The sequence below is a fragment of the Cololabis saira genome, chromosome 16 (assembly GCF_033807715.1).
Source record: "Cololabis saira isolate AMF1-May2022 chromosome 16, fColSai1.1, whole genome shotgun sequence".
In the NCBI taxonomy this organism is placed as follows: domain Eukaryota; kingdom Metazoa; phylum Chordata; class Actinopteri; order Beloniformes; family Belonidae; genus Cololabis; species Cololabis saira.
Window position 1 is genome coordinate 8,637,439 of NC_084602.1, and position 26,308 is coordinate 8,663,746.

Below are 26,308 nucleotides of genomic sequence, written 5' to 3' on the forward strand. Positions count from 1 at the left end.
TTTGCCTTTGTTTTATTTTGTCCTTTGTTCTATTATCTTTGTAGTATGTGTTCTTCTGCATTATCCTTTTTTTTTTCTTCGAATGCTTAGGTCCAAGGGGTGGGTTTGGAAGGGGCCGAGAATATGTGTTAATGATTGTTTAACATCATTGTGGATGCCACCGTTGATAAGAAAATCATGAAAAATAAATAAAAACATTTGATCACAAAAAAAGACATTGTACAGATGTGGCTTCTATTGGGCTCAGACACATCTGGGACCACCAGTTTCAATGCGTAAAGTGTTTAATCCGAAGTTAAACACGTGTAATCTCCAATCCTTCAGACAGTACTTCACCAAGAACCATTATTCATAGTCACAGATGTGGTTGCATCATATACCTGTATCTCATAGCCACATGGACATTACTTTGGGAAACCGGTGCGAAAGAACTTAAATACAAGTTAAATTCACAAATACCTTTACTGTGTTAAAGAAACTTATGTTAATGTGGTCCAAAGGCTATTGGAACATATCTGGGCATAGAGGCATCACAAAAAGGAGATATTTCTGTCTGTTGTCTTTTTTGGAAGAAATGGGCGCCATGTGGTGTGGATCTAAGATAAAAAGGACCATCCAGACTGTTATAAGCAACAAGTCCAAAAGCCAGTCTGTGATGGTCTGGTGTTGTTTCCATGCCCTTGGAAAAGCTCATTTCTACTTCTGACGGGAGCATTAATCCAGCAAGACAATGCAACCACAGTCTGCTCACAGTACAAAGGCGTGGTGGAGGAACAAGGCAGAACTGCTGCTGGACTCATTTAGATTATGTGTAAATTTTGAAAAAACAAAACAAAAAAAGGCACATCAATAACCCCAGTAGAACATCTTTAGACAGATTTGCAAGAGGAACAAAATCACACTGCATTTTCTTTAAATTTATCTCGATACCAGAATACATTTCATGTGTTGTGAAAAAAGTATTTTCACACCCCAACTTTCTTTTCTCTAGAAAGTGTTGACAACCCAACAATGGATGTATAACAATTGATTTAATTATTGCTGTGACAAATCCTACAGTGTTGGAAAGAAGAACACCTAAAAGTAAACAATAATTACTGCTTTCTTTCTTATCTTTGTTTCCATGTCAACTGTTTGGGATTCGGTGTTTTGATATTGCTGCCGTCAGCTGCTCACCTGCCTGAGCGTGAAGCTGCAGCTAATTAGGGCCAATTAATTGAGCTTTTCAACTATTTTATTTGGTTCATTTACTACTTTATGAAATCGTTTAATTTCATTTATATTTCCTGTGATTCCAGACAACTTCATGAAAACATGAAGCTACAGTCTAAAGAAGCAAAACTAGTAAAGACATTTGGATGTTTGTGGTGTAACATGAAGACAACATGGATCTGCAGTAGGGATGCAGTATGGACTAAAAAACTAGTCCAAACTAAAAAATTTATCACGATCATTTCTGGCATTTATCCCGATAATGATAAAAATGACGATAAAAAAAAATACCAATTCAATTCCACCTTTGTAACTATAAATCTATCACCAAATTCAGTCTTTGGAGCCAAATCACTGCTCTAAAAGATACTAAATGCTACTAAACTACACCAATTAAATTTAATTAATAAAAACCAATTAAATTAGTACACCTGTACTGCAAAACTGTAATGACTCAAGCTCCTCACTCTCAGATCCGCCTTCCGCCATGTTTGTTACAGAAAAACGTCATCGACAGGAATTTCTTTCTTTCTTTCTTTCTCTCTTTCAGGCTCATTTCTTTCTTTTTTTCTGGCTCATTTCCTTCCTTCCTTCCTAAAGGAGAACCATAAATCCGGCTTTACACAAAAACGTCATCAATGGGAATTTATCGTTTTTACCGCAAGATGACACATTCTTACCGTGGGCAATTCTTTTGACGGTATATCGTGAACGGTAAAATAACGCCCATTCCTAATCTGCAGCATGAATCTTAACTCCAACATTAGATAGAAACATGATAATAGAAACAGACTATAATAGAAACAGGACGAGGTGCTGGGCTGGGACCCTCCACCTGAAACAGACGCTCAGGAACATTTTGTTCATCAGAGAAAAAATCAAAAGATGGAGAAAGAAAAATGTCATCGCTTTTATTTTATCACAAATTTTAATTGAAACACAGGTGAAGATATTAGGGATGCAAGTTATCCCTTCTTTTCTTTGTGCTTTTTTTTCACTTTATCGACAAAAGTAAAAAATAATCATCAGATAAATGTTGCATGGAGCATGAATTCAGCCTGAATGTAGATCTACAGCGAGCGCCTCTGTGTGGTGTAATAACAAACCCGTAAAGCCAAACTGCCACCGTTTCTGATCGTCTACAACAGTACATTCACGTTACCGACAACGCCACTTGTACCAGCTTTTGTCATATAATGCAGCTGGTTTCTAGAGTGATATACACATCATCATTCAGTTTTAAATTTAAATGGGACTAAACAACATAGACATGTTTGAATACTACAAAAAAAGTTTACACTTCTTTCAACCAAAAAATAAATTGCATGGGAGTACTAATGAACAGATCAGCGCCATGCGTTTGTCTGGGTCTTTAGTGTCACATGTGGTTGTACCGGTAATCACTACATTTTCCTATACGGATCTGGCGGAGGGTCTTGTACTTGTCACGACCGGCTCGGACGTTCTCAGCGTGGAGCATGTCGTTCACCGTCTTCTTGTTGTCGTCTCGGGCGTGTGCCAGCTCCGAGCTCAGGGCCTGTGGAGGAGTCACGATCACAAATTCACTCACCAGGACGCACTTCTTGTGTCTCCTTCAAACGAACAACATTTGTTCTTTTTTTTTCCTTTTTTTTCCTCCTTTTCAAGCAAAGCTGCACATTTGATCAAATTGCAATGCTGAGCAGTTAGGGTAGATTAAGTCTTTTAAAGGTTGTACCAGAAAGAAAGAGGGACTAAAGCAGAATATCTGCAGCATGTCGTATGAAAACAGAAATGTGTTTCATAAACATCAAGGCTTATGAACAGAGGTGGGTAGTAACGAGTTACATTTACTCTGTTACATTTACTTGAGTACGTTTTGGGAAATGTTGTACTTTTAGGAGTAGTTTTGAATCACTATACTTTGTACTTTTACTTGAGTAGATTTGTGAAGAAGAAACTGTTCCTCTTACTCCGCTACATTAGGCTACGTTGAGCTGTTACTTTTCTTTTATCCCTTTTATCCACATACGCGTCAATCTCATGACATCACTGGGTGATTCTTTGGGAAAAATGTTTGTTTTTGCATGTTTTGTCACATTTACACAGACTCAAACACACACAGAGTTTCTATGAGTTCATGGGTTTGTTCTAGTTCTGCCTGGTTAAAAAAGAAAAGTACAAAGGCTGGAAATTTTGTGCTACATGTGCTTAATTTATTTTTTTATTCTGTTATTATTTTATTTATTTTATTTATTAAAGTACTTGAATTTACTTTAAGATTATTTTAATTTAAGCAATTTTTTTTAATTAATTTTATTATTTTATTGATTTAATTTGCCTGAAGATGATTATTTTGTACTTTTGTCTGTTTGAATGTTTGTGTTAAAAAAATAATCAGACGTTACTCAACAGTTACTCAGTACTTGAGTAGTTTTTTCGCCAAGTACTTTTACTCAAGTAATTATTTGGATGACTACTTTTTACTTCTACTTGAGTCATATTATTCTGAAGTAACAGTACTTTTACTTGAGTACAATTTTTTGCTACTCTACCCAGCTCTGTTTATGAATCGACTATTGCAGGTACTTAATCTTCAGTGGCGCCTGAGGTGGGCTCTTTAAAGCTAATGCCACATCTGACCACAAGGGGGCGTTTATTTCAGTCGGTGGCTCTTTTGTCAACGCAGCAGGTCTACGCGCCCCCTGGTGGTCAGACGTGGTATTGCTCCATAGAGTGGCTTTGAAGGAGATCATTGTGACGCAAAACAATGTCTGGGGTGGCTTTTTAAACTTTAGACAAATAAGCTACAGCTGGAACTGAAATAGGTGCTCTCTGGCCACACTAAAATATCTAATATTTTTCTTATAACAGTTAGTGGAGCAAAACTAAAAGAATGAGTTGCTAAGTGCATTAAAATTAAACCACCTGAGTGTGGTTTTTGTTATATAGTTCAGCAAATCACAGTAATTTTAATGCATCTAAGGGCAAAAGGGAAATATTTTCTTTGCACTAAACTGTACAGAATTTTTTTTATTGTTATTTTTTGTTCTTTTTAATTTGTATCCGTATATAATGAATTCTGTTTTAAGTGGAGTGGTTAAACCCAGATCTTAACCCTTACATAAATCCTTGTTTATGAAAACAACAAGTGGATTTGATTCAGATTTCAGCTGCAATCTACTTTTTTTGTCAAATCTGAGCTGGATCCCGGATCCCTGAGCTCACCATCAGCTGTTTCTGCAGGCGTTGGTTCTTCTCGGCCTCGGTGAGCCGCTCCTCCTCCTGGCGGTGGTCGTTGATGCCCTGCGTTTGCAGCTCGGCGCTGTAAGTGCTGTTTTCTTCGCTGTGCTCGTGGTTGCTCTCGCTGTCCGAGGAGGAGGAGGAACCTGCAGCAGGAGCTGAGTTGGAGTTCCTCACAGTGTGCAGCTCCTCCTTCGTCTTCAGCAGACTCTCCTCCACTTCTACCGCCTGAAAACGAGGACCAGACATTTGCTCAGCGTGTGTTTACGATATATTCATCTAAAATACAAAAGCTGATAATGATCATCAGTAGTATTGTGAGTATGTAGTAGGGATGGGTGATATTTTACCATTCACGATATACCGTCCAAAAAATTCCCCACGGTAAGAATTTGTCATCTCACGGTAAAAATGATAAATTTCCGTTGATGACGTTTTTGTGTAAAGCTGATTTATGGTTCTACGTTAAATCCACGCACAACGTACGTGAAGGAAGGAAGGAAGGAAGGAAGGAAGGAAGGAAGGAAGGAAGGAAGGAAGGAAGGAAATGAGCCAGAAAGAAAGAAAAAGAAAGAAAGAAAGAAAGAAAGATATGAGCCTGAAAGAAAGAAAGAAAGATAGAAAGATATGAGCCTGAAAGAAAGAAAGAAAGAAAGATATGAGCCTGAAAGAAAGAAAGAAAGATAGAAAGATATGAGCCTGAAAGAAAGAAAGAAAGATAGAAAGATATGAGCCTGAAAGAAAGAAAGAAAGAAAGAAAGAAAGAAAGATATGAGCCTGAAAGAAAGAAAGAAAGAAAGAAAGATATGAGCCTGAAAGAAAGAAAGATAGAAAGAAAGAAAGAAAGAAAGAAAGATATGAGCCTGAAAGAAAGAAAGAAAGATAGAAAGATATGAGCCTGAAAGAAAGAAAGAAAGAAAGATAGAAAGATATGAGCCTGAAAGAAAGAAAGAAAGATAGAAAGATATGAGCCTGAAAGAAAGAAAGAAAGATAGAAAGATATGAGCCTGAAAGAAAGAAAGAAAGAAAGAAAGAAAGAAAGATATGAGCCTGAAAGAAAGAAAGAAAGAAAGAAAGATATGAGCCTGAAAGAAAGAAAGATAGAAAGAAAGAAAGAAAGAAAGAAAGATATGAGCCTGAAAGAAAGAAAGAAAGAAAGAAAGAAAGATATGAGCCTGAAAGAAAGAAAGAAAGAAAGAAAGATATGAGCCTGAAAGAAAGAAAGATAGAAAGAAAGAAAGAAAGAAAGAAAGAAAGATATGAGCCTGAAAGAAAGAAAGATAGAAAGAAAGAAAGATATGAGCCTGAAAGAAAGAAAGATAGAAAGAAAGAAAGATATGAGCCTGAAAGAAAGATATGAGCCTGAAAGAAAGAAAGATAGAAAGAAAGAAAGATATGAGCCTGAAAGAAAGAAAGATAGAAAGAAAGAAAGATATGAGCCTGAAAGAAAGAAAGATAGAAAGAAAGAAAGAAAGAAAGAAAGAAAGATATGAGCCTGAAAGAAAGAAAGATAGAAAGAAAGAAAGATAGAAAGAAAGAAAGATATGAGCCTGAAAGAAAGAAAGAAAGAAAGATAGAAAGATAGAAAGATATGAGCCTGAAAGAAAGAAAGAAAGATAGAAAGATATGAGCCTGAAAGAAAGAAAGAAAGAAAGATAGAAAGAAAGAAAGAAAGATAGAAAGATATGAGCCTGAAAGAAAGAAAGAAAGAAAGATAGAAAGATAGAAAGATATGAGCCTGAAAGAAAGAAAGAAAGATAGAAAGATATGAGCCTGAAAGAAAGAAAGAAAGAAAGAAAGAAAGATAGAAAGATATGAGCCTGAAAGAAAGAAAGAAAGATAGAAAGATATGAGCCTGAAAGAAAGAAAGAAAGAAAGATATGAGCCTGAAAGAAAGAAAGAAAGAAAGAAAGAAAGAAAGAAAGAAAGAAAGAAAGAAAGAAAGAAAGAAAGAAAGAAAGAAAGAAAGAAAGAAAGAAAGAAAGAAAGAAAGAAAGAAAGAAAGAAAGAAAGAAAGAAAGAAAGAAAGAAAGAAAGATAAATTCCCATTAGTGTAGTTTAGTAGCATTTAGTATCTTTTAGAGCAGTGTTTTGGCTCCAAAGACTGAATGTGGTGATAGATTTAGAGTTACAAAGGTGGAGTTGAATTGGTATTTTTTTTATCGTAATTTTTATCGTTATCAGGATAAATGCCAGAATTTATCGTGATAAATTTTGTAGTCCATACCGCCCATCCCTAGTATGTAGAAAAATGAAGCCTTTTTTTCTTACCTTTAAGTGCAGTAATGAAAACTGTTTCACCAAATTGCTACATTTAGGCAATTTATCATTTGTTTCTACACTCACAGAAGGAATGACAGGTTTTCTTAACAAACACATAAACAATGAACACCTGCTTAAAACCTCACAGAAGTGTTTATGATGTGGGATATATAGGACAGACGGCTCCGCTGTGGCGTTTTCAGATCATTGGCGTGACCTCATGGAAACGGAGAATCCTTCAGTGGCATGTTGGACGCTCACCTTGCTGTGCCATGACTCAGCCTCTTCCTCCTTCATCCTCTTGTCCTCCTCCAGCATAGCGATCTTAGCGGAGTACTCAGCCAGCTCCGCAGCCTGAATTAGAACCAAAACATGTTTGTGTAAAAATAAAGCTGCGCCAGAAGATCCCTTCTCTTTCTGACAGACTCAGTTATTGTGACGTTGCGAGCTCACGCTGGAACAAACGATAGCAGGAAAATCATGCAACGTTCCCTGGATGTTACATGACAGAACTGATCATATAATAGTTTAGATCCAACACATCTAGTCCAGGGGCCAGAGCCCAAAATTTCACTTGTCAGCACCACTCAAGGTGACCAAACTTAATTTTTGAAAAGATCCATGTCTATATATGATATTTTGGTATGATAACCTTCCTGAGTGGCAGCTGTATCATAGTTATCAGCTCATGTACTTAGCCACCCCCTTCAGAAAATTACATTTTAGATGGCGCATATCCTGGTTTAGACTCATGTACAGGATATCTGTCAATGTTTCACTATATTGTCTTTGGTATCATTGTAAAGGGGACCTTTAAAGCATTCATTCAAGCTAAGATGTGATACATTTCCTGAATCCTTATGTTCCTATGAGTATTCCAATTTTTGTATTTTGTGTCTCTGTTGTTCCTAGTTGACACAGGGATAAAAGATAGTATATCATTTAAGCGAAAATTGTGTAAAAATGTGTGTTGTTTATAGTTTAAAGAGCTGCAGTGACCTTTATGTTGGTCAGAAAGATTCACATCTGAGCTTGAATGAATGCTTAAAATGATACAAAAGACAATATTGTGAAACATTGACAGATATCCTGTACATGAGTCTAAACCAGGATATAAACCAGCATCTGAAATGTAATTTTCTGAACTTCATGAGCTGATAACTATGATCTACAGACATGGACATTTTCAAAAATTATAAGCAAGTTTTGTCACCTTGAGTGGTGCTGATATCTGGTCTGGTCCATGGACTAATCTGTGTGGAAGTTTGCTTTATGAACTGATCCGGATCATATCCTGAGAGTAATATGATGTAAATAGAAAGTTATAAAACCATAGAAAACAGTAAATCTGAAGTGTGTGTTTCTGACGTGTTTAGAGGATGTTCCCGCCCTGACTCTCAGGAAGACTCTATGTGCTAAAACTGATGCTAAACCAGATCATTTATGTTTACAAATCAAGCAGGACGGTTGGTCATGTGCACACGCACCAGCTGCTCCTGGCTCTTCATCTGGTCCTCGGCTTGCCTGGCCAGCTCCTCCTTGGCAATTATGGCCTCCATCCTCTCAGCCTCCAGCCGGGCCGCCTCCTGCTCCACCCTCCTCCTCTCCTCCTCCAGCCTCATGGCCCGCTCCAGCTGCTCCTGAAGCTCTGCCCAACCACGTCAGCATAGGACACATCGATTAAACACCCATCTCTGATCATTTACACGCCCTGGAGCCTTTTGCTTTTGACAGGCCTGAGGACGTGTGATATGTTCATTTCTCAAGTAAAATACTGCATACAAAAGCTTTCCATTTAAGAAGCAGGAGCAGTTTCTCTCTTTTTTTAAACATTTATAGCAACTACTGTGGAAAAAGAATTGATTTTAACATCCATGTTGAATGATTGGTCTTTGCTTTCCTTTTGTTTTCACTCTTCTAGAGATTGTTTTTTTTTGTTTCCTCTAAGCATTGATTATTTACTTTCTCTTTTTTTCTGAGATCTGTCTTCTGTTTGTTTTTTACTTGATTTTTCTGTCATATTTACTTTTGTCTTCCTTCTTGTTTTGAATGTGTTTTTACTTTGCTGTTTTTTTGTAGATTTTGTTGTAGATTGTTTGTCCTTGTTGTATTAGTATCAACTATGAAGTAGGAATGGGCGATATTTTACCGTTCACGATGTACCGTCAAAAGAATTTCCCCCCAGTAAGAATTTGTCATCTCGCGGTAAAAACGATAAATTCCCGTTGATGACGTTTTTGTGTAAAGCTGATTTATGGTTCTGCGTTAAATCCACGCAGAACATACGTGAAGGAAGGAAGGAAGGAAGGAAGGAAGGAAGGAAGGAAGGAAGGAAGGAAGGAAGGAAGGAAGGAAGGAAGGAAGGAAGGAAGGAAGGAAGGAAGGAAGGAAGGAAGGAAGGAAGGAAGGGAGCTAAGAAAGAAAGAAAGAAAGAAAGAAAGAAAGAAAGAAAGAAAGAAAGAAAGAAAGAAAGAAAGAAAGAAAGAAAGAAAGAAAGAAAGATCTGAGAACGAGGAGTCATTCCAGTTTTGCAGTACAGGTGGACTCATTTAATTGGTTTTTATCAATTCAATTTAATTGGTGTAGTTTAATAGTATTTAGTATTCTTTTAGAGCAGTGATTTGGCTCCAGAGACTGAATGTGGTGATAGATTTATAGTTACAAGGGTGGAGTTGAATTGGTATTTTTTTATTGTCATTTTTATCGTTATCGGGATAAATGGCAGAAATTATCGTGATACATTTTTTAGTCCATACCGCCCATCCCTACTATGAAGTAAACAAAGTTATAAAGGGTAGGCACAATAAGCTTAGGCTTCAGCCTACACCTTTTGGACGGTTTATTCCTTAGTTCTTTTTTTAAAATTATTTCTTTCCTACAAAAGGAAATTAAATGCAATGTATTGTACCAATTGAAACTGATCGACCAAATAAACTACTACTGCTAAAGACATAGTAGTGGTACTTCTTATTATATTTATGTCTCAGTGCTGTACTTAGAGTAATATCACGTCACTTTTTTACACTAAAATGACATCTCCCTGATGTAAATTGAGGTGGACAGGAGATCTTCCTGCAGCGCAGCTCGGCGGTCCCGCCTGAACCACGTGTCGTGTCACGACATCATGTCACACACCAACATCAGCCCTTCTGCCGGCCAGAGCGGCTGACCGGGAGCCGGTCGGCCGGCGGTTCCTGCTACACCCACCGTGGCAGAGATGCCGCAGCAGGCGCGGACGACCAGGTGGTGGCATTCACACTTTGGCGGGTTGCAAAGTATCTGAGCAAGAGACCGGAGAAGGATCAATCCTGGACGGGCTTTTACTCGGAGCTACGGGAGGAAATGGGACGGAAGCCCAGAAACACAGAGCCTGCCGTCTCCTTGATGGAGTAGTAAGTGATGTCTGATTATTGCTAACTTGGCTGGCTGTGCGTTTTGTTACGGAGGTTTTATAGTTTTTTATGTAGCATTAAGGTTGTGCACTTTGTACTTTAGTCTGTTCCTGGCGTCCAGCCGGATGCCTGACTGTGATGGGTTTGATGAAACCAGTGTCTCCTGCGGCGGTTCCTGCTCGGCCGTGGAGGCTACGGCACGTCCAGCCAGTCTACAGCTGTGGGAGGTGCTTTTACAGACTAAAGGACTCACGTGCAGGTAAAACATACTGGACTTAGTGAATATGAACTTTTCTAATGTAAAACTGCAGAAACAATAAAAATCTCTCCACTTTCTCACACATATTTCATATTTTTAGTCTGTAAAACAAACTAACAGCAGAGGGCAATCTAATCATTTTGGATAAAATACTGCAACTAAAAACCTAAAGGGAAAAATAGATTTGAATTATTTCTTAATGTTTTAGTTAATGCAGGGGTGTCAAATGTGCGGCCCGAGAGAGGTTTTCATGCGGCCCACGAGAAGTTTCCAACGCAAAAAACCGAAATGTTAATTTACTAAAAAGGAAGACATAAATAATTGCCATGAATCGCAGCATATCCGATAATATATTTCTACTACAAATCCATCATTCCACAAAGAGAGCAGTTTTTGACATTTTTTTAGTTTTCTAGAATGCATTTGCCGATTTTATTTCTTTGTAGACGGTCATTTATTTTTATTAACTGACTACTATTATATATTTTCGCAGGAAAAATATCACTGCTAAAAAAGATGATAGAAGATATTTATTCAGAGAATTTCAGTTTTGAATACGAGGATAGTGACAAAGTAAAACAGTTAAAAGAGAAGTGCTGACTTCTTCGGCACACTGGCGTAAATATCCGCGCCAATTTTTAAAAATAAATACACTTAATTGTACTGGAAAAATCTCTAAATCACAAAGAAACACTCTCGGATGTAATAAGAAAGATTTTGCTTTTAATTAAATTCCCTATAAAAAAGTATAAATATAAAAAAAAACATACTTGTTTCTGTTTATCTTTGTAAAATGATATTAAAAGTATCTTACATTATTTGAAAAAAAACGAGAAATCTCAAGAAAAGATCCTGAAGAAATATATTTTACATAATTAGAGTGTAAACGAAGTGCATATTTCCTTTAAAATTAACTAAACTGATATTGGATTAGATAACAATAGTAAAAAAAAAAGAATTAGAAAAAAATCTTTTCGCACCGTTTTTGTTATTTTGAGCGTGCGGCCCGCAAGAAAAAAATTGGTCAAATCCGGCCCGCCAAGCAAAATGAGTTTGACACCCCTGAGTTAATGGAAATAAACACATTTTAAGAGCCACTTGCAGTCATGCCCATGAGTGTTTTCAGTTTTGTGTGGTGCTGTGAAACGTGGGGGTCTCACCTCTCTCCGCTCTCTTCGTCGTCTCCTCAAACTCGTGGAGCTTCATCATCAGGTCCTGCTTATCTCTCTCCATCTGCTCCTTCTCCCTCTCCATGTCCTCCCTCCTCCTCTTCTCACTCTCCAGCTGATCCCTGCACAACACGTGCACACCAAACCAAACCAAACCCGTCACAACGACACCAACAGCACAACATCTCTTGAGGTCTCTGACATGCTTTGGTCCCGGTATTACAGACTAGGAACTACAACTGTGTTCAGCACAGCTGGTTTGACAGCGCTGCTCTCCACTCCGCCCCCCCTGATGATGGGGTGTGATGTTGTAGACGGAGATAAAAATAGGGAGACTAGATAATTTCACTCTCATTATCTGAATGCTTCATTTAATGACACATTTTAAGGCACACACCACAAAGTTGAAGTGTTGTGTAATCTTGCAGCCTGCAGGCTGGGAGACGCTGCAAACACACAAATATATGCCTACAAATGCAGGAAAAATATGTTTTTATCATATGTCTCCTTCATATAGACGAATCCGGCGACCGGTTTGTGTGCGCCGCCATCTTGCGGCGGCGCCATCGCTGCGGTGGCAGGTGTCAATCTGCCACCGCAGCGCTGTTATTGTAACCTGACGCTACAGCATCATTATAGCTGGATTGATGATGTTAGACAGTGGCCTTCCATAAATAATGAAGGTATCTTAAATTAATGCTGATGTTAATTTATAAATAATGATTTGTTTGAGCGATAAGCAGGAAAGAATAGAGGAATAGGGAGATAAGGGAGTGTATGATTAAACACTGTAATATAGCTCTCTCCACCTCCTCTCCTTACGAGGCATGTCTGCACAATTAAATATTACCTGTTTATGTTTTGTTTAATTTTAGGTATCCAAGAATATTTTATTGATCGCCTGGCGTCCAATGACGAAAAAAAACGCAATTACAGGTCTCTAATTGAAGGGCAGAACTATCTCAGCTCCGGATGATACAGAATACATACATACATAACCCCAATCTTCAGATAAAACTAGTTTGTTGAGGAAAAAATATTAACTCTATTTGTAGCTGCAGAAGAAAAAAATAATCTCACGAGGAAAAGAAAAATATTGCTCACGCCTCTTCAGCATAAAAAAAAAAGAAAAGAGAAGTAAGAGTAATAAAAAAAGATGTACTGTATGTTGTACTATTATACTAATTTATTGAAACACATGGCGAGTCAAACATTTACCAAAGCAGCTGCCAAACACTAAGGTAGTAAGACGTGGGTGTTGCAGAACTGCGGCAGTAAATCCTCATCGGAGCTTCACTCTTTAGTAGTGATTTCATATGAACCCAAACCATTAATAATCATTATTTTCTCCATATACACCGCTCCCTGGCTTCCTTTTTTAAGGTATCCAGGTAAATTCCAGTTCCTTTCCAGCAGTTTAACATCTTTTTTTGCGTTCCGTCTGTTCACTTGGTGAAACAGAAAAGTAGTTTTTAAAGTCCATCCCTTCTTCATTCACTATCAAAACAAATGCACGTGACCGGGACAGGAGTGTTCCGATGATACAAATACATTAAGAGAGCCTGGCAGGGAGCGGAGTAATAGATCCATACGTATATATGTCTATGGGCTGGAGCGGAGGAGCGGAGCCGCCACCGCAGTAATGGCGGCCCGCTCGACTTCCGGGTTTCGCCGGATTCGTCTATACAGGACTGTCTCAGAAAATTTGAATATTGTGATAAAGTCCTTTATTTTCTGTAATGCAAAAATGTCATACATTCTGGATTCATTACAAATCATCTGATATATTGCAAGCCTTTTATTATTTTAATATTGCTGATCATGGCTTACAGCTTAAGAAAACTCAAATATCCTATCTCAAAATATTAGAATATTCTGGGAATCTTAATCTTAAAATGTAAGCCATAATCAGCAATATTAAAATAATAAAAGGCTTGCAATATTTCATTTTTGTATTCATTTTTGTAATGAATCCAGAATGTATGACATTTTTGTTTTTTTAATTGCATTACAGAAAATAAAGAACTTTATCACAATATTCAAATTTTCTGAGACAGTCCTGTAAATCTCCATGTTCACATTCTATCTGTGACATTATAAATAAGTTCAAGTTTGGGTTATTTCTCCTTCAGCTCCACCGACCTCTCCCTCTTCTTCTGCAGCCTCTCCTCTTTAGCCTGCGCCTTCATCTGCTGCACCTCGATGCTGTCGGCCTTGCGGCGGCGCATGTACAGGTCGTGGTTTCCCATGCACAGCTCCAGGATGCGCTTGTTGACACGGAGTCGTGGAGCGTAGAAGATGAAGTCCTGGGAACGTTACACAACAGGTTACACATTTCCTAAGAGCATGATGGGTCCGTTCAAGTATTGACAGACGCAGGAAAGTTGCAGTTTGATTATTATATTTTCTCGTCAGTTGTATTCGAACAAACATCTTCTCCATGTTCATGTTTAAATATCTTTTCACTCAAAAAAGACAGAACAGATGTTGAGCACAAGTAGGGTCGCCACCCGTCCCTTGAAATACGGAATTGTTACCTAATTGTGAATTAAAAGTTGCGTTCTGTATTGAACCAATACGGACACATATTATGCTCTTATTTATTGATGTTATAATCTACAGGTGAAAGTCGGAAAAGTTGAATATGTCGCTAAACTTCATTCGTAGTAAATTCAACTAAAGGTGAAACAAATATCTTATTTCCCACTACATGAAAAGTGAGATATTTCAAGCCTTTATTTGTTATAATTTTGGTGATTATGGCTCACAGTTTAATTCAATATTTTATGAAATCAATAAACAATTCAACCATCAAAATGATAACAAATAAAGGTTTAACATGTCTTGCTATGCATGTATTGAGACTATGTAATATATTAGTTTCACCTTTTAAATTGAATTATTGAAATAAATTAACTTTTACACCATATTCTAATTTTCCGACCTTCACCTGTAGCTATATTCTACATCTGGGCTGATGTGGACGTACGTAGCATAGAAGCATAGGCTATTTCAGTTGCTATATGGTTGTCTGTCTGTACAGTCATGCAAGTTCAATGCTATTAAAGCACTTTAAATCAAAGCATTTAGTTTTTTCATATAAAATAAATACATTTCTATGCCGTTTAGAAGTTTTGGGGATGTCCCTTTTTTGGCGCCTGCACTGCTGAAACAGACGTTCCTTATTTCTATTTCTGAAAGGTGGAAACCCTAAGCACAAGTAAACCTAAAAAAGCCATAGTGAGGTTTTTTGACTGGTGAATCACTTACGGGAGCTTTTTTGTCTATGGGCTTGATGCTGAATTTCTTGTCATTGAAAGAAATGTTTCTGATTTCGCTCCAAGGAAATCCAATCTTTGGGGTCAACCTAGAAGCAAAAGAAAAGGAGATGATCAGACGCATTGACAGCAGAGACTTTACAGTTGATGTCGGAGAAACAAGAGAATTAGGTCAGTGGCCTCCAGAAAGCAACATCTGCACGCTCAGTGTGATTTATAGGCACGGCCGAGTGAGAGCAGAGGCCAGCGAGGTCGATGACTGGCGTTTGACCGCCCGTGTGTTGCCCTCAGGTCTACAAGTGCATGTTTATTTGCTCTGAACACACAACAAATACTTTGGTAGTGTGAGTGATGTTAATAAAAGAAATGCAGCAGTTTAGGTGCTGAAATACTCAGAATAAAAGCAGAAATAAAACTCAGTCAGAACAGAGTGGCCTGGAAAAAATGCAAATTTAAAAAAAGGACTGATTTGTAAATATAATGCAATATAATGTTACTCTCAGAAAATTAGAATATTGTGATAAAGTTTTTTTTTCTGTAATCCAATTAAAAAAAACAAAAATGTCATACATTCTGGATTCATTACAAATCAACTGAAATATTGCAAGCCTTTTATTATTTTAATATTGCTGATCATGGTTTATAGTTTAAGATTAAGATTCCCAAAATATTCTAATTTTTTGAGATAGGATATTTGAGTTTTCTTAAGCTGTAAGCCATGATCAGCAATATTAAAATAATAAAAGGCTTGCAATATTTCAGTTGATTTGTAATGAATCCAGAATGTATGACATTTTTGTTTTTGTAATTGCATTACAGAAAATCACAATATTCTAATTTTCTGAGACAGTTCTGTATTTATTGAGAAAAAAAGAAAAATGATGTAATTTCAGTCAGGTCAGATCAGCATCTATAAAGGTTTAGTCTCTGAGGGGAACAGAAAGAGGAAAATTATTGAAATCAAATGGAAGTGATTTGTATATTTCTACTTCTGCACATAACATCCCAGTAACATCAGTAACTGCTGTAACATGTGACGTGGCCAAATGAGTCGGAATCATGACCATGTGATCTGGATGAAGACTAAATATGAGGGCTCTTTGATGGCGCACGGTTGTGTCAGGGGCCGTGGTAAAAGTCATTCCCACTTTTGTGATGGCGGCATTGATGCAGAACAGTACCCGAGATCTTTAAACGACATATTCTATCATGATTGAGGAAGAAAAGGGTACGAGTTCTGGACCGGCCTGCCTGCAGCCCCCACCTGTCCCCAGCAGAGAACGCTTAACACCTTAAACTGTGGTGGAGCATTCATCACCGGGTATCCCAAACGTCAGAATGCCTTTCATGTGTTGGGATGGAAAAGTGATAAAAACATTTATTGTCCCAAATGTTGTGTTTTTCATGTGTTTAGACTGAAATGCAGGGAGTGTACACAGAGAGACAGATGCTTGAGCGTCTTTGCTTTTCAAGATATTAAATCATCTCAAAATAAAGACACCATCTGTATGATTATTGATGTTTGGCTGAAGGACTTTTTGGATTTATTATCAATAGAAAAGGAAACCGCAATCCTCAAAGATAATGAAAACGACCAATTTGCCCCATGGACTGTCATTAGACAACAGTTGAGAATAATGTAATAATGATATGACCCGTTGTGTTGGTCACATGCTTCTTATTCTATTTTACTTATTGTTCTTTTAGAGCTGGACCTGAACTGACACTAGAGGCTCCATCATTCTTAAAGTGTATCTGTACCAACCCTTCTCGCCACCCCCTTGCCTTTTTTTTTTGTGTTATTGTAATGTTTCTTTTTTTTGATTATGTGAAATGTGGTGTTGTTAACCTTTTTTTTATTTTATTTATTGTCCCTCTATTGTCCATTTTGAAAAATAAAAATTATAAATAGTAAAAAAAAAAGTTTAACGCTGATATTTTAAATGGAGTGGATGCGAAAAAAAAACGAAATATCTAAGATTCATGTTGTCTGCAATAAAATAACACTTAACAATAACTAAGTAAACTCACTGCATTTCCTCTCGTGTTATTTGCATCGTCCAAGTCATTGAAACCCTCTCTGATTGGACTTTACGTGTAACGGATCCCAGGAGGCGAACAATGACTGAGTTGACGCGTGCTGGAGTACCTGTCCTCCTTGGCGTAGATGTTGAGCCCCAGCGCGTCCACCCCCAGCCACAGGTCTGTGCCTTTCTTGTTCTTGATCTCAAAGAAGTTGACGCCGAACATCTCGAGGTCCTGGGCGATCTTCAGGTACTCTACCATGGCCTCGTCTCTGTTCAGAGGGACACAAGAGTTTACAACACTCATCTCCTACGGGAGGCTCGAGTTTCAACCTTCTTTTACTCCAGATGCAAAATAGACTTCAAATGTGTCAATGATCTGCCATCTAGAAATAGTTTGGTGCAAGTGTGTGAACAAAAACACCAAGAAAGGCATCTGTGCTCTGTGAAGTTTTCCTATTTTGAGGCCTTGACTGTGTAATTGCTTTAAAAGAATCAGTTGGAGCAGTTTAAAAATAGGGTGTTCACTTGGCTCACTTGGAAAAATCATATTGCACTCATCTCGAACAAGATTGCAAAAAATATTGGAGTAATCAGACGTATACGGCATCTATTATCAAGAAAAATCTGTATTAATTTATATTATACTATGATTTATCCTTATATTTCATATTGCAATGTCATTTGGGCAAGTACCTTCATGAGCAACCTCAACTGTATCTTAATCCTGCAAAAACGTTTTATCAAAATGATTACATTTTCCAATGGACTTACTAGATCCACCCCGTTGTTCCAATCCCTAAGTATTCTCCCTATTTCTGCTGTAAATGTTTTTCAGATTTGTCTTTTGCCTTTTGTTTTCATTCTTTATTTCAATTCAATTCCCAAATTCATCACTTTAATACTAGGTCTGCAAACAATGTCCAGCCCACCTTTTTCAGGACTACTTTTTCCCAATTTTCAGTTAGAGGTCAGAGGTTCCTCTTTATTGGAACACCTTACCACTCAATATTAGAGAATGCTCGAGCACAAATAATTTCAAAAAACAAATCACAACTTTTTTGCTAACCAAGCTTAGCAAAGTTTAACCACTAATTTCCAGAACTTCTCTGCACATCCTCATCAGATTCCTGTTTTCTAGTAATTAAGCTTATTCTCCTTAGTTGTCCTATGTTTTACATATTTCTGTAGATATTGTTTGTTTCATTATAGGAGGACCACTCCACAAGCCCTTATGGGTTTTTTAGTTCCTCCTGCACATTTTTTTCTGTTACATTGTATTTCTTTTTTTGTTGTTTCCGTTTTTTCTACATACTGTTTGTCTGAATTTTTGGCGGTTGTATATTTTTTTTATGTGCAAATAAATAAATAAAAATAATAAATAAATAAAAAATAGGGTGTTGATCACCATTCACTCACTTTATCATGAATCTGTGCTCCTGGTGCCAAACCTGGATCCTCTCCTCCCACTGCTCCTTCGTCAGCTTGTGTTGCTCCATCACTCTGAGGGGAGACGAGCTGTCAGAAACCCACGCCAAAAAAATACAGCTCCACCAAACACATGCAGCTCCACCAAACACATGCTTCATCGTTGCACCTTTTTTTCTTCCAGTTATATTTTTAGCTGGAAACTGTGTCTGCATAATTATCCACGTGTCGGTAACGCAGCTATTCAGGGCGCCGTTCAGCTGGATGGTTTCCACGTGTGATTTTCCAGCATATGAAAGGACCACAAACCTCTTCGCCAGACTCAATGTGATTCAGTGCAGTCAGTCTTTTAACACGGTTACTACATGAAAACATCACTTTTTGGTATTTGTATGTGAGATGTGAGCTCAGCTAAGCAACTAAGCAAAAGTCTGCCATCCTTCTTTACCAACTCAACATTAACCCATCCCTCCGTTCATCTGTCTTCCACACTCCCTTCCTCCTGCCCCGGGTCACAGGGGCAGAGGTGTCAAGTAACAAAGTACAAATACTTTGTTACCTTACTTAAGTAGAAATTTTGGTTATCTATACTTCACTGGAGTAATTATTTTTCAGACGACGTTTTACTTTTACTCCTTACATTTTACGCAATTATCTGTACTTTTTACTCCTTACATTTTAAAAACAGCCTCGTTACTCTATTTCATTTCGGCCTTTAAAAAAAAACTATCCAGTTAAAGGAGCTTGAGGCCGGATTGTGGCAAGATTTATGAAAAAAATCTGTATACATTTTAAGTTTTCTAGTAATAATGTCAGATGAAGCGTTCCAAACCCAAAAGAATGACCCCTCTAGTCTCTCCGTTGCCTTAAACAGGCTGTGTGCTGCAAAATGTGCTGCAATTCGGTCCCGAATTTCCCGCACTGGGCTGCGGATGTGACGTCACATGACGCTGCATGCGTGTTCTCCCCGTTCTCCCCGTGCCGGCTTCACTGTTGGCTGCAGTACCCCCGACGGCCGTCGTGGTGAAGGGTGGCGCTAATGAGTCTCATTTCTTAAAAGGAGCCTCAAGCTCCTTTAAATTGCTCCATCCGGATAGAGTGAATGTGGTTGTGGTTGTTTCAGATGTTCTTGTCCAGTTTTGTTCTTACATCCGTTCCCTCAGATTCCTGCAACTAAACTTGGATGTACATTCCAATAAAGGTTAGGATAAATGATAACATGCCTCTGAAGTTTGACTTTTTGCACCATTACAATACTTATAGGCAACTAGTCATCATATCTCCTGCTCTCTGAAACACATGTTAATGCTCAATAGTACACATATATGGTTCTTTAATATATTTGCATTATACTAAGATGCATTCATTTTCAATGGCTTTTGTCCTTAATGGCTTTTTTCCCCCTTACATTACTTTTACTTTTATACTTTAAGTAGTTTTGAAACCAGTACTTTTATACTTTTACTTGAGTAAAAAACTTGAGTTGATACTTCAACTTCTACAGGAGTATTTTTAAACTCTAGTATCTATACTTCTACCTGAGTAATGAATGTGAATACTTTTGACACCTGTGCACAGGGGTCTATTGGAGTCTATCTGTCAACTTATCATTTGCCAGTTTCATAAGTAACACAAGGACGCAACAATCGCTGTAAAAGCATTTAAGATAATGCGATAAGGCCGAGGTTCCATGCTCCGATCGTTATCACCGATCCTTTAACTTTGGCCACAAGTCAAAGTCTTTCAGTTTAATGTTTTTCACGCAGTCTTTGATAAGAATGAACAGAATTTGATCAAACTGAAAATAAGAACCCAGCAGAGATGATTCAGATTCATTTTGTATTCAAAAATGAAAAAGTGTGATCTTCCCTGAAAATGACAGAGTTAAGAAAATAAAAGACTGACTTCACAATGACCCTGAGGAGTCATTTCTCTCGACAGAGCAACAACCAGAACAGAAGAAGCGTTTTTTTCTACGGATGATCTCACCTTTTGGGCAGCATGCGCTCGGCCGACAGGTAGCCAGGCGCGTGCACCGACCTGTTGTACTCCCCGAACTTTGCCTGGACGGCGTAGGAGGCCAACAGCACCACGGACTCTGGGGGACAGTAGATTTCCTCGGACAGAATGTCCTCCTTCACCTGCAGGAAGAAGAGCTTCCGGGTCACGTCCTGGATCAGCTCCTCGGCCACGTCCTCCGTGAAAAACTTCACCCTGAGCTTGAACTGCAGGGGATTCTCCTTCTTCATATCCTGACTCATCACCTGCACAGAGGATTTAAGGATTTAAGTGTGTAAAATGATTTTGATGATTAATACAGAAAATAATAATAGGAGTTAAATGTTATCAACTGTAGTAAAACAGAGTAAAAATGCAATTTACAGTGGCAAATATGTATAAAATAGCCAAACTCAATAAAAGAAAAACTGACAAAGATCTGGATATTGTCACATGTTGTTATTAATTTTGTTATTGACAGCAAAATGAACTTCTAAAGCTCTTAAAAGCACCAGAGGAGGTCACAGACACAGACAGAAAGCAGTAAGTGAGGACCTCGTGACCAAAAAGCGTTTATGTAAAACCATAAAACCACCTTCTTCACGGGATTCAGCCATGTGAGGAATCCTCTGTTGTCAATGAACTGCAGCCCGAAGTACCAAACCTCACGCAGGCCGATGGTCCTGGAAACCTGGAGACACCAAGGGAGCAGAGTGGAAACATGGTGACACAATCCCAACCATCCCTCCATCCTGTCCTCCTCATCCTCCTCAGAGGCAGAGCAGGGGCCGGATTCACCAATATGTTCTTAAGAACGATCTTAAGAAATGTCTTAAGATCTAAAATTAAGAAGTTCATAAGAAAGTTCTTAAGTGAAATTCCTCAATATTTTCTTAAGAACTGTCATTTCTTACGGATTTCTTATTTTTCCTACTTAAAAACGTCTTAAAATGTCATTGCATTGCACGCGCCAACAAACAACATGTATACGTCAGTCACTCACTAAACATGGAGAAGGAGAAAAAGACATGCAGGAACTTTTCAAGGTTATGGTGGATGAAATTAATGTGTGAAAAAAAATAAATAATAATTAACTACCACGCTAACTAACATGCTAACAAACAGTTAACAGGCTCTTTGTGTAATTAATTACAAAGTATATCCTCAAACTATGACCTACTAGTCTAAAATTGTCTAAAATGTGTTGAAAAAGGTGATATTAGAGTCTTACCTTTTCACAGAAGACATTTTAAAACAGGTCAAGGTTGTCTTAAAGTTAAGAAAAAAGTCAAGTACAAATTTGAGAACTTTTATTTCAAGAATACAATTTTTTCTTAAGTTTTTTCTTAAGAAGAAACTTAAGAAGAAAGTTAAGAAAATACTTGAATATGACTTCTTCTCTTTTTTCTTCTTAAGACTGAACTTAAGAAAAAAATGACACTTAAGAAGATTTCTTTTTTTAAGAATGTTTTGTGAATCCGGCCCCAGGTCTGGGAAAATCCTCCCACACCCCCCCAAAAAACCCAAAAACTAAAGACACACACAAAGGATTGGATCCCAGCAGGATGTCACAGCGTTTACACTTTTGTTTCCTTTGTATTGCTGATTGAAGAAAAAATACATTATATATAATATATATATATATAATATTTTATACCTGAACTAAACACTGATTTCCTGCTTGTATGCCGTTTTACACCAAAACAAAACATTTCTAAATTGTCTCCACTACATTTATTTGGCAGCAGGAGGTTACTGGACACATTAATGTGACATAAATATTCAGCAGCATACAGGACTGTCTCAGAAAATTAGAATATTATGATAAAGTTATTTATTTTCTGTAATGAAATTAAAAAAACAAAAATAGTCATACATTCCGGATTCATTACAAATCAACTGAAATATTGCAAGCCTTTTATTATTTTAATATTGCTGATTATGGCTTACAGTTTAAGATTAAGATTCCCAGAATATTCTAATTTTTTTAGATAGGATATTTGAGTTTTCTTAAGCTGTAAGCCATGATCAGCAATATTAAAATAATAAAAGGCTTGTAATATTTCAGTTGATTTGTAATGAATCCAGAATGTATGACGTGACATTTTTGTTTTTGTAATTGCATTACAGAAAATCGCAATATTCTAATTTTCTGAGACAGTCCTGTATATTGCAGTTAGGAAATTGCGTACTCACCTGATCGAAGAGCATCTTGCCCGTGGTGTTGGGATGAAACGAGAACTCCAGCTCTGCGTCCATCGTAGTGACGCGAACGTTGACCTATGGCAGGAAAAACAACCAAATACCACACAATAAATGCCTTTGACAAACATTTTTATTCATGCAGATTTTTTATTTTACTTTTTTTTCCCCAGTGAAGGAGAAACATTGGAGTTCAAATCTCTGCTCAGTGAATAAACCCTTGTGTAGGCAAACATAAATAATGGAGTGATTAGCATGAAGGAGGCCCTCGATCTGGAGCTGTGAAAAGATTACTCATAAACCATAACTGCTTATTATCTCAGGAGACTTTGGACGACCCTCGCGTGGTTTCATGAGGCTGCACATCTTCAGATTAAAGCACCAAAATACTCGAGTGGCCCGCAGGCGTGGCTGTTCATATCAACACCAATGATAAAAACACAGAAATGATCATTTCAAGCTTATATAGTGCAAATCTCTGATTATATTTGTCTTTAAGTACCCCCTCACACACACACACACACACACACACACACACACACACACACACACGCCCTCCCCTCCCCCTGCAGGCCGGGCCGGGCTCCTAGCAGTTACACAACTGTTTTATGAAGTCATACCAGAGCACACCCCGGGTGTCATAAAGATAAACCTACTAAAAGTTGGCCAGCAACAACTGGAACATCCACCTATGGAGCCGTGGCCGGGTTTCTCAACCCTCCCCGACATCCCAGGACTAGGAATGGGCGATATTTTACCGTTCACGATATACCGTCCAAAAAATTCCCCACGGTAAGAATTTGTCATCTCGCGGTAAAAATGATAAATTTCCGTTGATGACGTTTTTGTGTAAAGCTGATTTATGGTTCTGCGATTGATGCACAACGTACGTGAAGGAAGGAAGGAAGGAAGGAAGGAAGGAAGGAAGGAAGGAAGGAAGGAAGGAAGGAAGGAAGGAAGGAAGGAAGGAAGAAAGAAAGAAAGAGAAAGATATGAGCCAGAAAGAAAGAAAGAAAGAAAGAAAGAAAGAAAGAAAGAGAAAGATATGAGCCAGAAAGAAAGAAAGAAAGAAAGAAAGAAAGAAAGAAAGAAAAAGATATGAGCCAGAAAGAAAGAAAGAAAGAAAGAAAGAAAGAAAGAAAGAAAGAAAGAGAAAGATATGAGCCAGAAAGAAAGAAAGAAAGAAAGAAAGAAAGAAAGAAAGAAAGAAAGAAAAAAAAGATATGAGCCAGAAAGAAAGAAAGAAAGAAAGAAAGAAAGAAAGAAAAAAAAGATATGAGCCAGAAAGAAAGAAAGAAAGAAAGAAAGAAAGAAAGAAAGAAAGAAAGAAAGAAAGAAAGAAAGAAAAGATATGAGCCAGAAAGAAAGAAAGAAAGAAAGAAAGAAAGAAAGAAAGAAAGAAAGATAGATAGAGAAAGATATGAGCCAGAAAGAAAGAAAGAAAGAAAGAAAGAAAGAAAGAAAGAAAGATAGAGAAAGATATGAGCCAGAAAGAAAGAAAGAAAGAAAGAAAGAAAGAAAGAAAGATAAATTCCCATTGGTGTAGTTTAGTAGTATTTAGTATCTTTTAGAGCAGTGTTTTGGCTCCAAAGACTGAATGTGGTGATAGATTTATAGTTACAAAGGTGGAGTTGAATTGCTATTTTTTTTATCATCATTTTTATCGTTATCGGGATAAATGCCAGAAATTAACGTGATACATTTTTTAGTCCATACCGCCCATCCCTACCCAGGACCCAGGAACGGGAGGGAGCGTCTTCCCCGCCCGGCCCTGCTGGTGACACCGGCCGACCTCTTCTTGAATCATTCACCACGGGAGCCGGGGCTCCGGAGGCAGTGATCCATTACGATCAATCAGTATGCCGCTCCGCTCAACTCCGCTAAACTTTCTGATTTGTCATACTTGGACTCTCTGGCAGTTTTTATGCCTGACTGATCCAAAAACCCAACCCTGAAAGCCATACAATCACATTTCCAGCATTTCCCCGAACCGAGCAAGCAGTAAATGATCCCAGGACTCATTTATGTTCAGTTAACTTGAGCTAAATTTCTGAATGAGCCTGGTGATAGAGGCTCCCTGATGTGCAGGCAGACCTTTCTCATCATTTTCCTTCAGACTGATGCTGAATGCTTCGGTCACCTTAACTGGGAACATTTACAACATACTGTACACCTACGTGCTCAAGACTTCCCTCAAATCAGATAAGAGCCTGATTACTGCCGATGGTGTTATGAAAATCAAAGAATCCAACTGAAACCGTTAAACCTGGCAGTCATGAGTTTGGGTTGTGACTTTAGGAGGTTCCTCTGGACTCACAAGAGGGAATAATAAGGTTTTACTGGTCATTGTGACCATAGGAGCAACACAGCCTCCCTGTAGCTGGAAGAAGCACTTCAGCAGTCAGGAATGTGTGCAGTATGGGTCAAACTCTACGTTTGGTTAATGAGTAAGGAGGTTTGTTGCCTCTTGAAAAGACACATAACCCTACAAGGAGAAGAAAAGGGCATTCGACAAGGAGTTGAAACTGTCAGATTGACAAGTGAATGTACATTTCTCCCAACAGTTCAGTGATCATTCCTAATTACATCAGCTTAAATGTAAATAAACCTGAGAGCTGGTTTTATAAACACAACCGCGCACCGTTCAGACCAGGAAGAAGCCTCGCAATGGTACAGTTAGTTATGGTACAGGAGTCCTACCGTCTTGGGCATGTTGGCGGCGGTGGGTGGGCGAGCTCCGGCAGAAGAGAGTGTTGTCCCAGGCTGACCGAGGCTGCAGTGGCCGACTCCCAGCAGGACCTGCACCTGATAAAGATCGCCGCTCCGCGCTCGCCTGGCAGGAGGGAGGGCAGGGCTTCTGTCCTTTTGAACTCGGCAGCGGATCGCTGGCGCTGACGTGGGAGGAGGATCCACTCGGTCACTCACTATCAAGCAGAACTGACAGATTTACCTGCGGTGTGACCACCGGCGGGGGCAGCTCGCGCAGCTCCACCCAAAGACAATCGCCTGTCTCAGCAGCTGGACCGCCCTGACCTTTGCTCGGAGAACACGAGGCTGGATAAGCCCGGATGTGCCGTTCGTGGCCCGTGTTGGAGGTGGCACGAGTGAGTCATGACCAACACCGTCTCCGTGTCGCAGCTTGTTTTTGCGGTTGAAACTCAATCAAGAACATTTTTTTTTCTCCTTTCTGACAGATTTTATTGATAATTCTACAAAATAAAAGCTGAATAAACAGACTTGTAAACATTAACAGAGTCACAGATTTACAGTTTTCAGAGTCACCCTTGTTTCTACCTGGTGCTCACAGCAGTTCACATAAAACACAATCAAACTAAATAAGGCAGCAGAAAATTCAGTTTTCTGATTATCCTTTTACTAACAAGAGAACATATTACACACAGCAGCTACAGGACTGTCTCAGAAAATTTGAATATTGTGATAAAATCCTTTATTTTCTGTAATGCAAAAATGTCATACATTCTGGATTCATTACAAATCAACTGAAATATTGCAAGCCTTTTATTATTTTAATATTGCTGATCATGGCTTACAGCTTAGGAAAACTCAAATATCCTATCTCAAAAAATTTGAATATTCTGGGAATCTTAATCTTAAACTTTAAGCCATAATCAGCAATATTAAAATAATAAAAGGCTTGCAATATTTCAGTTGATTTGTAATGAATCCAGAATGTATGACATGTTTGTTTTTGTAATTGCATTACAGAAAAGAAAGGACTTTATCACAATATTCTAATTTTCTGAGACGGTCCTGTATATTTAGACTCAAAGTTATTTATTTTCAAAGTTATGTTTTTTTTTTTTTTTTTTTTTTTTTTTTAATTTGTGTTATTTGTGAAGTT

General features: G+C 38.1%; 1 protein-coding gene across 1 annotated transcript; it reads right to left on the minus strand.

Moving 5' to 3' along the window:
* Positions 1 to 2,590: 2,590 nt before the first annotated feature.
* Positions 2,591 to 25,766, minus strand: ezra (ezrin a). The gene is made up of 13 exons (XM_061744297.1): positions 25,147 to 25,766; positions 22,441 to 22,524; positions 20,840 to 20,935; positions 20,236 to 20,510; positions 18,238 to 18,321; positions 16,944 to 17,090; positions 14,787 to 14,883; positions 13,659 to 13,822; positions 11,508 to 11,638; positions 8,184 to 8,344; positions 6,958 to 7,050; positions 4,420 to 4,662; positions 2,591 to 2,749 (listed from the first exon to the last, which is right to left on the minus strand). The coding sequence occupies exons 1-13, from the start codon at positions 25,156 to 25,158 to the stop codon at positions 2,591 to 2,593; spliced, it is 1,746 nt and encodes a 581-aa protein (XP_061600281.1). The 5' UTR covers positions 25,159 to 25,766.
* Between the last annotated feature and the right edge of the window lie 542 nt (positions 25,767 to 26,308).